The sequence below is a fragment of the Xiphophorus maculatus genome, chromosome 22 (assembly GCF_002775205.1).
Source record: "Xiphophorus maculatus strain JP 163 A chromosome 22, X_maculatus-5.0-male, whole genome shotgun sequence".
Classification (NCBI taxonomy): domain Eukaryota; kingdom Metazoa; phylum Chordata; class Actinopteri; order Cyprinodontiformes; family Poeciliidae; genus Xiphophorus; species Xiphophorus maculatus.
Window position 1 is genome coordinate 24,624,819 of NC_036464.1, and position 13,661 is coordinate 24,638,479.

Genomic DNA, 13,661 nt, shown 5'->3' on the forward strand with positions numbered 1-13,661 from the left:
AAAAAGAATTCCCACTTTTCCCATTTTCTTTGAGGGGTCACTCTATTTTGTATGCGTCTATGAAATATTTCAGGTTGCATTCCTCTTTGTATCCACATGATGGCAGTGTTGCTTTAAATAGAATCAAGCAATACTCCACTCTTTAATCTTTCGATAACCGTTTTTAAATAAGGTGTTGCACAAACAACAGCAGCATTTTTAACGAGAGCTTCAGTCACTCCGTGGTTTATCTAGTGAACTTGGACATCTGTTCATTTCCAACTGCTGACGGCTCAAGACGCATGAAATCCATATAAGTCAATAAAAGATTTTCTGACCTTTGCTCTTTACATGGTTCTAAGATTCCTTCAAAACGGTCACTACATTAAATGTTAAATGATGTATAAAGATATTACAGGTAAATATAAAAAAAATCAGCTTCTTTTATCCATTAAACAAAATGTTTTCAGAGGAACAATGAACACCCTGCTCCCTTACAGCCGGTTCTACTGCTTGGCTGAAGTAACATCGGTGAGATTTGTTTTTTAATAATTACTCTCTGACTCTGGTCACTTACTTTCAATTTCCCACTTTCAGCGGAACAAAATATTTCGACGAGCTTTGTGCATGTGCCGCCCGCCTCCGATCTCAGTGGGACCAAAATCTGGACTTTGACTATGTCCATGGACTTTATACTTATTTGTTCCTACAATTAAAAAAAAAGTTTTACTTGGCGGGTCCATTTCTGCTTCAGCTTAATTTTATTTCAGATGGTCTTACATTTTCTTGAAGCAGCCTCAGACGTGAATTGACGATGTTCTCTATTATGCTAAGCTAACAAGGTCGTGCTAGGGCGAAGCGGGACACTTCCGGTTCTACGCTTTTCAGTGGTGACATTCTTCGCCCGGCATTGTGGCGGCGTCAAAACCTGTCAGATCTGCCCACAGGTTCTCTTGATTTCAGGGCTTCAATGTTTCCATCTTCATGGTTTCACCTTTTTCATGCTTCACAGCTGGGATGGTTTTTGGCTCATGCTCAGGGTCAATTAGCAAATTTTGTATAAAGAGACATTACTGTAGTTTATGAACACAGAACCTCTCTCCTTCCTGAGCCACATGATGGTTGGATAATTTCCATGTTTGCATATAATAGTTTTAAACAGATGAACACGATGCTGTAAGCATCAGTAAGTTGTTTCTAAGGATGAACCAGCCTTGTACAGGTTTCAATAGGTCCACAGGTGTGACTCCAATTAGCATATCAGAAGTTGCCATCATCTGCGCTTTCCCTGGTTGCTTAAAGAGCTAGTAATCGATCTGTATGCAAGCGTCTGATTTTGAAGACATTAATAAATAAATATATGACATGTTCTCTTTCTCATCATTGTGGCATTTCGCAAATAGACATCATTTGGTTCATCCTACCTGACCTAAAATATGAAACGTTTGGTCCAGTTTAATGTTAGACAGTGAGAAACATCATGTGTCTTCTTATTCAGCGCACTGTATGTAAACCCATGGAATACCTGCTGTTGAACAAAATGTCTTACATCGTGAAGCGGTATTCTGCTGGCTCCGATTCGGACGTTTGCTGCGACATGATTTCAACGAGCGTCGACAAAATTGGCGTAAAAAATGCAAATCAGCTGAACAGAAACCAAGCACAACATTTTGAAATACATATTTGTTTTATTGGTGACAGGCTGGTGATGGGGCATTAATGCAAAATATGATCGACACCGCGAAACTGCGCTTGAACAAATGAGTGAATCAAGACAAGACATATAAGAAAAATAGCTAAGACTTTTGTGCATTCACAAATAGCACTAAAAGTTTATGTAGGTTATGAAGCTGGTTGGTGTGGCTGAGTGATCTGGCTCACTCCTTCTGTTTAAGATCTTTTCATTACAGAAATGTTTCTAGATGTTGATAAGCACATAACCTGAGGCATGAGATATAAGCTTGCTAGGCTGCTCCCTCATAAATACGTCCACTGAACCACCGGACCTCAAGACTGGCCGAACCAAAGACGCCCTTCACTAAACATGAGTAGATCTGTCACAGATTAGGATTAAAGCAGCTACACTGTAGTAACTTGTGCATCACATAAAGATGAAAAAATATACAGCAATTATTCATTTCATAACACAATACAAACATGGCTTCATTTGGTTCTTCAAAAGTAAGGCTATACGCTGTGGGCACAGAGACAAGTGGGAGGGCTAACCTTGAGTAGACAGCACATTTGTGAATCTGTAAAGCTAACTAGCTTCCTGTTTAGCCATGCCGAGTGAGGCTCATGCAAATCATGCGGTACAGAAAGAGTGCCAAAGCGAGAGGAGGCTCCTGAAGTTTGCTCAACTTGTACACTAAACCTAAAAGCTTTACTTTACCTCTGACAGATTACATTGACAGTGATTGTTTGATTTTTGCCCGTGGTTCTTCTGACTCGGGGTAAAAGGAAGGTTTCGGCGTTTCCACGTCACAGACTTGACTTGAGTCAAGAATTTACAAGAGCTACATGTTAAGAAAAGATTTTTGCAAGTTTTTTTTTGACACACTCCCACGCGCACAAGCAGATCAAAGCAAATCAGCCCCACGAATGAAGTAGTGGGGGTAAAACACTGGAGTGGCACGTGGCTAATTATTAAATGTAGATAGAATGTTAAAATGACCTTGTGAAAACTATTTTCTTGGTTGTGAAAACCTCAAAACATCCTGTGTGAAAAAAAAAATAGTAGTATTTATTGCTCAAGTACAATGTTGACCTCTTCCTACACACTCTGAGTCTTCTTTCTATGTGTTTTGACTTTCAGTTCTTTTCATATGTGTTCAAATAAATAAAGGTCAGGTGACTGACTGGGCCACTCTAGTGATGTTCACCTTCTTTCTCTGAAACCACTAAAGCGTTTCCTGGGCTGTGTGTTTGTTCTGGTGTCATTCTGGGAAAGCTACACTCACTTCGCGTTTGGATCTTTGGACTTTTGTCAAGAATGTTCAGGCGCATTTCTTCATTTGCCCTTAACCGACATGTCCAGAACTTTATGCGATTCTCAATGTGTGTTTTTTTTTTTTTTTGCAGTTTTCACAGTCGTTTTGAATGGGTGGATTACTTATTGCTTCTAACAGGAAAAAAAAAAAACGTACCTGCAAATTATCCCAAAGTTGTCAAACTTTGACAACTCTGGATCGTTCTTTTGACTCTTTTGACTTTGAAATGAAATAATAATCTTTTCACTTCCTGATTATAGCTCAACTCTTTGGACAATTCAGTAGTTTAGAAAATGCAGCTGTAGCGATGACTTTTAGCATCTTTAACAACATTAAGCCCATTCAGACAAGGTCTCTCTGCTTCTATCCTTCTTTTCACACTGTGTAATACTTTAGTCATGTAAAACCTCTATCAGTTAGTACTAAACAAGCTGATATTAATTTCAAAGTAACATAAGTCTCTTTAAAATACTGATGGTATAAACTGTCTTGTTTTGTTGTCTGCACTTTCTATGCATCAAATGTGCAAAACTAATTCAGTGCCATTCCAATTTTTTGACCCACAACCTAATCAGTGGACTAATTTGCTTTGACTTCAAAGCAGTGTGTGTGTGTGTGTGTGTGTGTGTGTGTATGTGTGTGTGTGTGTGTGTGTGTGTGTGTGTTCGTCCTACCAAGGAATTACAGATGTCTTCCCTACTGAAACTGAATTTCCTATTGCAGTTCTATAACATTCAATACATAACCAGAAATAAAATCAAATGTATAAGCCCTAAAATTAACATATACAGTTCTATCTGCTGTGGCAGAAAAAAGAAGAAAAAATCATAGAATAATTAAAAATATTGTCCTGAAATCTAAAAAAAAAAAAATCTGTGGTATCAAAAGTGTTCACACAGTGTTTTACTGCTAATTTCTTCCCTGCGTTTAATTCCTTTGTCAAACATCGCCATAAATCAAACACTACTCTGACAAGTACGTCTGTGAAAGATCTATCGTTAGATTAGAAAAGCAAAAATTATGGCACCAGCTAATATACGGTGACACGGACGGAGACGCATTCAGCTGTTCGATTCGACACCCAGCTGTTCCCCCTCGAAATGAACGGAACTCAGTTCAGTTCGGTCCACTTCATTCACGTAGTGCCAACTCACGACAAATGTCGCCTCGAGGCACTTTACAGAGAAAATCCTTTCAATTCAATCACACATCAAATCCAATGAGACATAGTTACGAAACAGTGCGTTAAACTCAGTTAATTCTTCAATTTAGTTTAGAAAGTGCCTAAAGAAACCCATCAGATTGCATTGAGTCATTGTTTTGCAGCATTCACTCCACCTGGACCGGCACCGGAGTGACAATCGCTTGTGTTCCAGTCGGATAAATTGGGTTTAATATCGATCGAGTTGAATGGGAGATGCCTTGGAAAGAGGCCCTCGAATGACGTTTGGTTCTGATTTGGAGCGACATTATGAAACTGAACTAAATATGTAATTAGGAAGAGGTTCTGTGAAAAACAGCCATATTAGCAGCATAAAGGCACATAGATATAGCATGCTGTTCAGAGGCAAACAGCACAATGGGAACGAAAAGAAATGTTTGATTTGATTTGATAAAAAAAAAAAACCTGTTTGATTAAATTAAGCCGGCGGTGTTTACGTGATAGAAGGAGGTAAACATGTCAGTGATGAGTGCATACTTTGTCTTTAAGTCACATTGGTTTTCATCCATACACTTTTTTCATAAGTGTACTGTATATGGATCAGAAGGTAAAAATAATACTCTGCATTTTCTGTCCTAATATTTTCCAAATATCATGTTTGACTTGGAGAAAGTCCTCTGAAAAAAAAAGAAAAAAAAGATCTGGAGAAATTTGCATAAGAAGTTATAGCTAATGCCGCCTCAGTCCTTTTACAAGAAAAACAAGCAGACTAACAGCTCCATGAAATTGGATTATTTAGGAGTGTCAAAAGAATGTCATAACACACAAATGATTTGCTAATTTTACTCCAAGTAAAGAATGAACATCTCTTTCTATCTAGAAATAAGATTTGTTGCTTCAATAGACAAAACTTTGCCCAATGACGCTTGTGTGCAAATGCTGTGGTTTATTCTACAGTCATGTCTCTCTAATGTGCAAAGAATCCACCCTAACGCTCTGTCTGAGGAGGAGTTTTAGAAGTTTAGATGCAGGCTGTGAAAACCTCATGAAAACATGGCTGCGTTGTCAAGGTAACATGTTGTTATTACCACCACAGCCTAGACACTGTGCCTGCTGGCTGCTGTGAATGAAGTCTGTATAAAAATCCACGACAAAGTGGAGATCCAGATGGGAATCAGTACCATAAAAGAAGAAACTGGATCAAGAAAATATTTCCTCTAACATGATGCACATCTACAGAGGCCTCCAGGGGACATGGAGGATTTTTTTTTTTCTTTTGCGTTCTCTCGGAATAATCTACTCATTAGTTCATGCGGCATAATTGAATACTGTAAACCTTTCTTACGGTGGCCGCCGTACTTTCTGCTTTAATATAAGGTTATCATCAGGTTTTTCCATGAATGTTAGTATCTTTTTGTGAAATATCTGAAGTTTTATATCTTTCTTTAGGATAGAAAGGCGCCTCAAACCTGTGATATAAACAGAAACTTTCTGTTAGTAGGAAAGAAATAAAAATACATTATAATTTGGACTATTTCTGAGTTATTATCGCGGGTAATAAATCATCTGACAGTTTTGATTGTGTCTCTGTTGTGTTCGTAGTCTGAATGGTTTAAAGAGCTGCTTTCAGTGCCGCTCCATCTTAGCCTTAACAGACATAAACATGCAGTAAAAAAATAAATCGATTTTCAATCAGTGTTTTGCACCAAACAGTTAATAATAATAAACAAGTTTTCACTGAGGCTCTGTAAGAGCCATATGAATGAAATAAGTCATTATTGATATGACAGGAGCAGGCGATTTCTTACTGTATGTTTATCTAAAGAAATGTATGTTCTATCCTAAAGAAAGATATAAAACTTCAGATATTTCACAAAAAGATACTAACATTCATGGAAAAACCTCACATAACCTTATATTAAAGCATAAAGTACGGCGCCCTCCGTAAGAAAGGCTTACAGTATTCAATTATGCTGCATAACTGACCAGTACAGTATTGCGAGGGAACGCAAAAGAAAAAAAATTCTCCATGTCCCCTAGAGGGCTCCGTACCTTGTGAAATATCTGAAGTTTTAAATCTTTTTATTTAGGACAGAAATGCACCACATACCTACGATAGAAACAGAAACTTTCCATAAGAAGGAAAGAAAGAAAAAAAACATCCAAACTATTTGGACTTTTTCTGAGTTGGCTCCGTAGCTTGTAGATGCAAAATGTCATGATGATTTGTTTTATAAACTTGCACAGCCAAAAAAAAAAAAAATAGCCAGAGATTATAAACAATTCTTTTTCGTCTTTCCCCTGGTGTCCTTCTGTCTCTCCTCACCCCTCTTTTATTACTTTCATGAACTTCCCACCTTTCTCTCTGTGCTCTTTATTGTTCCTTCCTCCCTGGGAATGCCTTATTTTACTCTGCAACAAAGAATTCTGCTATTGATCATAAGCACAGATTTGTTCATTGCCATAATTTTAAACAATTCAAGTTTCCAAGTTTTGTTTATGTCTGCAGAGAACAAGATCACATTTCAAATTTCGCAACGCGAACAGAAATCCACGTTGGTCGCACAAGCATAAGAGGGGAGGAAAATATTTTTTCTAGAAATGCCGATGCTACACACACACGCACTCGTTCTCACACATGCGCACACTCTTATTTCAAAAGCTGCTATGACAGCGCTAGAACAATCTGTACAATATTTAAATAGTGTATTTCTAGAAATAAAAGTGATTATTATGATCTGGCCTGCACGTTTTTATTCCCAGTTCTACCTGAATCAAAAGCTCGGCCAAGCAGGAAGCGCTGCGTCCAAAAGCTGCTCACAGTTTGCAAAAAAAAAAAAAAAAAGGGTCAGTCAAGGCTGTTCTTGCGTTTCAGATTGACTTTGGAGCGCAGTTTGCAGTTTTCCCTTTCGAGTTTATTTCTCCTCACATAAAGCAGCACTCCGTTGGATTCGATCTGTTGTGTTCAAGAGAGGAATCCAAAGTAGAGGAACGTGAACTAAGGTAAATAATCAAGGTCACAACAATCCTGCAAACACAGGCAGGAAGCCAAGAAGCAAACGGCTGATTCATGTGCAAAATCTGTCTGCAATGATCAACATCAGTTTTATTAACCTAGTTTTGGCATTGACTAAATATTAAACTATTTGCAGTGAAACTGGTCCATATGAAAGTAAATATATATATATATATATATATGAGTCATAATTTTGCAACTTTGTTCAGTCTGGTTAATTAGGCCACTAATATACTTTTTTGTAAACTGTAGCTGCTTGCAGCTGGGTTCAATACAACAATGTTAGTGAAAGCTCTGTCTATTTCCTCTTAGATAGGAATACTTAATTGATTAATAGTGGCTAATAGTTGGTTAATATAGAAAAGAAATTGACACTGACATCAGCATTCTGAGGAACTCATTTTGCGTACGCTGGCTGAAAACGAACCAGACTGAAAATCTGTTCCATGTTTTCTCAAAAATATGGACGTAAATCCCAGCGGACGGCGTGTTGAAACGAGAAAGCGTTTTGTAAGAAATGACTTGAATCCGTCAGACGTCAGCGTTACCTGCTTCGTTCTGCTTAGTCTGGGAAAAAAAGGTTTTTCAAGAAGATCAGACTAAATGTTGTGTTTCAAACGTCTCCACTTTGAATAGGGGCTACACGAGTAGACCGTTGGTAAAAGTGTAACTTTTAAGAACGAAATAATTACAGACACTAACAGAATTCATTTAAGACTAACAGTAAATGTAGCTTTAGGACTCTGACTCCATGAAGACAGATTGACGAGTCATTCTGATCCACTGCTGTCTCAAAAATAATGCTGCTTTCATTGACATTCCCTGGAAATAACTTGGGATAATTGTTACCTGCACTATATAGTCTTAAGTGGATTGAATCGCATTTGGGAAAAGTTTGAAAATTGTCTGTGCTAAATGCACCTGATGCTAAATGATACCAAGAACCTTAACTATTGTTACAACTGGAAAGTAAAGTTTGGCAAGTATGGAAAACTTACCACCACATTTCTGCAGGGCAAGTTTTCACACCTACAGTGGGGTTTTTTTTTTTTTTTTGCACAACGTGCCTTGAACACTGGACTATGAGATACTGTAAAAAAAGCAAAAAAGCATCAATCATAACTTAGAGGAAAGTTATGATGAGGAAAGTTAGCTGCTCGCTGATACCTGGGAGCGGCTACGTGTGCAGCGTTCTGGGGAATTTGTAGCAAATAAAACATGTGTGTGAATAGGAGTTCTGCGTGAAGGTTATGATTCGTGTGTGGATCGCCTCTGTAGTGGACTGCGAGGTAACGTGCAATAATACTAATGACTAAGAATTCAGAGAACAGAAATCAGAACTGGACAAGTGTTGACGGCGTTCCCTTTTAAACCTGACAACGCAGAGCTCCTGCCTCAGCGCCGGGCTCTCAGAACAGTGTTTGCTTTAAGCCTTTTAGCAGAACAGAGCTCCTCAGTAAAGAAAGTGAAAACATGGGAACCAGCGACAGCTGAAGCAAACTGTCTATTTGACCCTTTTACCATAAATGCTACAGTCCAACATTTTGGGGGGTTTCATGTCGAAGCCTATCAACGTTCTTCAACCAAAAGTATCTGAGCCTGGAATTTTATACGTTGCAAATTTCTAGTACTATTCATAGTTGTAATGTGGAAGCTGTATTTTCATGACTACTGCTTCTGGGGATTCTGGAAGCTAGGCTCTCATACGAGCCTTAGTGGCTTAGGAAGTCGATGCTAGCTTTGACGGTGCGTCCTGTGGACACGTCTATAGCCATGGCTCGAATCTCTGTGTCACCGAACTGCATGAGGGTCTGGATCTCACGGCGTGGCGCTGAACTTTCTGTTCCACTGACATCTAAGCGAAGCGTCCCACACTTCCTGACCCCGGGCTCGCTGATAAACCCTGCCTTCTCCTTCTCCGAGCAATAAACATGGATAACTATAACCTGCTGGGAAGGCTTGGCTGGCGTATAGCTGCGCTTCACCATCTCACCCAGTGCCACAGATTGGTCAGCAGCAATGAAAGTATCGAAGACGTCGGTGCACCAGCGGGTTCCGTCCTTTATCAGCAGTTTCTCCGGCGGGTGTTTGCCCTCCACGAATCGATTAAGGACACCTACCCCGTATGTTAGGGGTGAACGACGCACTTTAATGATACTGGGGTCCAGGCCAAACAGCACAGCACCTTTCAGGATGGTTAGACCAACGTCGTGCGGGATGATGATTCTGGAGCGGCCCTGAAGCATGTTCTGGACAGCCTGCTGCAGCAGGGCGGACTCAGCAAAACCTCCAACCAGGAATAGGAACTTAATGTCGCTAACTTCTGGCTTCTCAAAGAGTTCAGCTAGAGAAGGCAAAAAAATAAATAAATGAGCGAGATTATCAAAAAACAAAGTAAACTCATTACTGTGATGATGTTGAGTTAATTGATTCAGTGGGGAAAATCCCATAGAAAAAGCAGGGTTTTTAAAGTAAATGAATGGTGGCACAGTTAGGCTGCCTTCACACTGCAGCCTGAAGTGCTTTAGGAATTGTCCTAACTTCTCCCCCCTATACGGCGCCCCTGCCTGCTAATGTCAAAAACCCCCCACAATTTTGCAATTGCTGTGTTTCCATAAAATAAGAAATGAAATTAAAATCCCACGTGAATAAGCTTGTTCACGTGATGTCATTAGAGCCATGACATCACGTGTCATGGTTCGATGGATGTTTACGGTGGATGTAAACACTTACACAAGATTATGTTCGTGATTCAGCTAGCACTCATCAACTATCAGCCATCAGAGGAGACATCGGCAACAAGCCCCTGATACCTGGGAGCGGACACGTGTAAAGCGTTCTGGGGAATATGTAGTCGGTGGTTTTTACATGGATTTCTGATACATGGATCAGAAGTAATATCTGGTTGGTGAGCATGTGACTTGTGTGAAAACACAAGTTGGGTTTTTTTCCAAAATTCCTGTGTTTCCCTTATGCAAATTTATTTTAGTATTTTCAATTTGCACAATCCTGTGACTAATGGAAATGCAGCTAATGTTTACCTTGGCTGAGGAATCAACCAATGATCCCGGCACAGTGGTTTTAGGGCGTACGCTCTTGTTAGGTGGCACTTATCCGTCTTACTGTAAGAAAACTGGCCTACTGAACAAAAACTACTTAAGGGAATAATTTTGTTTCAAGAATTACTTCACAATACGAAGAACAATTCTTACAAGAGCTGCTCTGTCTAGAAATAATAGAGTTCCTAGGCAGCAACATATGTTTTTTTAATGTTTGATCTCATAAGTGGAGCTTACTGAGATGTTGGATGATGTGGTCTATGGTCGGTTTGAAGAGGGTATTCATTGCATCTGGACTCATCCTCAGCATCCCTTGAGATGACCATTTAACAAAGTCCACACTAATAAAGAGAAGAAAAATCTGCTTAATGCAAAGTCCACAGCATAGTTGAGTAAAATAAATCTTCTTTCTTTTGTCTTCTGTCATGAACCGTCCTGATTCACTCAGGCAGAGCGCGGCAGATGTCACGGTCGGACGGTGGGGGAAGCGGGTCAACTGTCCCGTCAAACCACACAAAATAAAGCTTGTGTTTATTGAGATATAGCATAACTATCGTCATTATGGCTATAATAATAGTAAAGAGGCAGCAATTAAACTGGGAAACTATTTTAGTGAATATTTACAGTCAAGTACAAAGTTCTTCATAGACCCTCACAGTTTTCCATTTGAAATGACTTTCTTTCTACAAAGACGTTTGTTCTGACTGGAAATGAAAAAGGTACAGATATTAAATGATAATAAAACAATGTGAATGAATACGTTTTTTTTTTTAAATGTACATTTAATTAAAAAGGCAAATGTTGAAAATGATTCTTTCAATTATCTCCTTTCCATCATGCTTAATCTTTAGATCCCACCACCAGAGTCATGTCAGGATGTGGGCCGGGCTTCTCCAACATGCTAATATTACATCCAGTCAGAAGAAACATATTGCTCAAGTTAAAAGAGTACGTAATAAAGTAAAAGAGCACATCCAAGGGAATGGGTGGAGCTATTTAAACATTTTTTTTTTACTCTTCAAGCTATTGCTTTCATGTCTTTTAGGAGGATGCAAAAGATATTTCTCATTTCCAAAATAGAAGTTGGCACTTGACCCAAGACGTTTATAAATCTGCGAACTATACCTCTAAGTTGAATCACTTCAGGTAAACTATTGATGTTCTTGATGGCCACAGAATGTGTGGTTTCTCTACTGCTTGCAAACAGTTATTATCCAAACGTTGGTGATATATAGCTGACCCTGCAGGTATAATTTAGACAAATTATTCACTTGTGCCATTCTTTTATGATGTTTTAGATCTATTGATGTCACAAGTTGTGTGAGGTCTCCATTCTAGACAAATGTCTCGTTAAACACCCAACTTAATATGAAATTTATGCCCACAATGAATGCATGTAAATATCTGATCAGTGTCGTATATGATTCCTACAGCGTTTCAGTTCGCACTCACTTGCTTTTGCGCAGAGCGTGGTCGACGCTGTGACCCCGGAACTTCTTGTAGTAGTCGATGAAGGAGAAAGGCAGGTTGATGTTGAGAGGGTTGGTCCTCTCAGGAGCTGCCGCTCTCTTCCGAGACTCAAATGCAATCATCAGGTCCACCCAGGCGGCTGGCCTCTTAATTTTAAACTGGTCGATAAAATCCTGGCCAAAGATCTTACACAGCAACTTCTCAAATTCATAATCAACCCCGATAGAGCCATAAGGTCCACCTAAAGAAAAACATGGGCTTACATGAGGAATCACACAACTATAAATGTGATCACTGGCTTTAAAAGTAGCTTCTTCCCACACAATTTACCCGATGCCTTGTAGAGTTCTTTTAGATGTCCTTCTGGAAGACGGATTTGATGGACAGTCAGGTCCACTGTTCCTCCCCCACAGTCCATTACCACATAACGGTCACCTGCAAAGAGGACAAGCAGCAATTGTAAAGTAGCAGCAAACCAAAGTCATGCAACTTGGATGTTCTCTACCAACATCCTTCCTCAAAGGATTGCTCCAATACACAGGGACTGCTTTTGACTTCTTATTCAATTTGATAACATTCTTACTTAATCAGCTTCCAGCTTTCAGATGTGCTTTGAGAAAATAAGTTTTGTCAACCTTCTCTTGTTGGTAAATCCTGGAAAGATTTATTTATTTTTTTCCCTAAATTTGGGCTGTCTTTGCTCTTTTGCTCCGTAGTTTGTTGTATTTTCATCTTGAACAGTCACTTGTTCATCCACGCTGTCATTTTTCAATGATAGCTTGAAAAGTATTTTCAAAATATTAGTGTAGAGGACAATCATAAAGATCCATCCATCTATCCATTTTCTTACACCCTTGTCCCTAGTGGGGTCAGGAGGTGCTGGTGTCTATCTCAAGCTAACGTCCCAGGCGAGAGACAGGAACCCCTGTCCAGGGGTTCACCCTGGACAGGTCGCCAGTCTGTCGCAGGGCAACACAGAGACAGACAAACAATCATCCACACACACACCTAGGGAGAATTTAGAAAGACCAATTTACCTGACAGTCATGTTTGTGGACTGTGGGAGAAAGCCGGAGAACCCGGAAAGAACCCACCATGCACAGGAAGAACATGCAAACTCCGTGCAGAAAGACGCCGGGAATCGAACCCAGGACCTTCTTGCTGCAAGGCAACAGTGCTACTAACTACGTTACTGTGCAGCCCAACCATAAAGATGTGTGTTGCAATCAGGTGGCACAAATTTCCCAGAAAACTAACTTCCACTACTGCTCAATATCAGGCAATGTTTGTTTGTGAATATACTAAATCCATTGTTGTGGCCTATCAAATTCAAGTTTCTCACCACAGGTTGGCATACTCACTTGCACTATTCTCCTGGAGCTTGCTGTTACACTAAAACATATTATTTGTTAGAGTATACTTTACTCCTACTGGTTTGTCCTTTCTTGCACTCCTCTGAATGCCAGACTGCAGTTGTCTTGCCAGGAGGATATTGATGAAGCACAGCCTTCATTCACATGATGAAACGGCATCTGTCAAACGTATTCATCCATCTAAAAAATGCTGGCAACCAGCCTTTATTTAGTCTCCATGGTAGTCAACTCTTGTGCTGGCCAATTGATGGTTTTAGTTTTCATTATTCACCAAATAATCATCAAGATATCTTGCATTAGACTTAGTTAGAACTACCCTTTCTCAGTGGACGTTATTTTAGGGCAGATATTTTCTGTTCAACATCTTTCAAGTCAAGCTTGTTTGTCCAATTCTTTACTATCCTCACCAAGCCCAAGCTCTTGTGAGGATTTTGGACCAAAAGCCTGGTACTTGGGTCTTTTTGCTCTTGGATGTTTGCTGTGAAAGCAAATGAATAATATTGTTCAATGTTTTCAAATCCTGTACCCGACGTGGAAACATCATGTCCGCCAGCAGCCAAACTTGCTCACTTTCTAGAAACTGCCAACCTACCATCTTCTGCTTCCGAGCAT

General features: G+C 39.6%; 1 protein-coding gene across 3 annotated transcripts in view; it reads right to left on the minus strand.

Annotated features, from left to right (window-relative positions):
• Positions 1 to 6,158: 6,158 nt before the first annotated feature.
• Positions 6,159 to 13,661, minus strand: part of hspa12a (heat shock protein family A (Hsp70) member 12A) — a 33,229-nt gene continuing 25,726 nt past the window's right edge. For all 3 annotated transcript variants that reach the window (XM_023327914.1, XM_005806574.2, XM_023327913.1), the window contains 4 exons: positions 12,007 to 12,111; positions 11,659 to 11,917; positions 10,444 to 10,547; positions 6,159 to 9,491 (listed from right to left, as the gene is read on the minus strand). In XM_023327914.1, the coding sequence (XP_023183682.1) occupies positions 8,860 to 9,491; positions 10,444 to 10,547; positions 11,659 to 11,917; positions 12,007 to 12,111 (1,100 nt within the window). In that variant the 3' untranslated portion in view covers positions 6,159 to 8,859. The remainder of the gene's footprint in view (positions 9,492 to 10,443; positions 10,548 to 11,658; positions 11,918 to 12,006; positions 12,112 to 13,661) is intronic.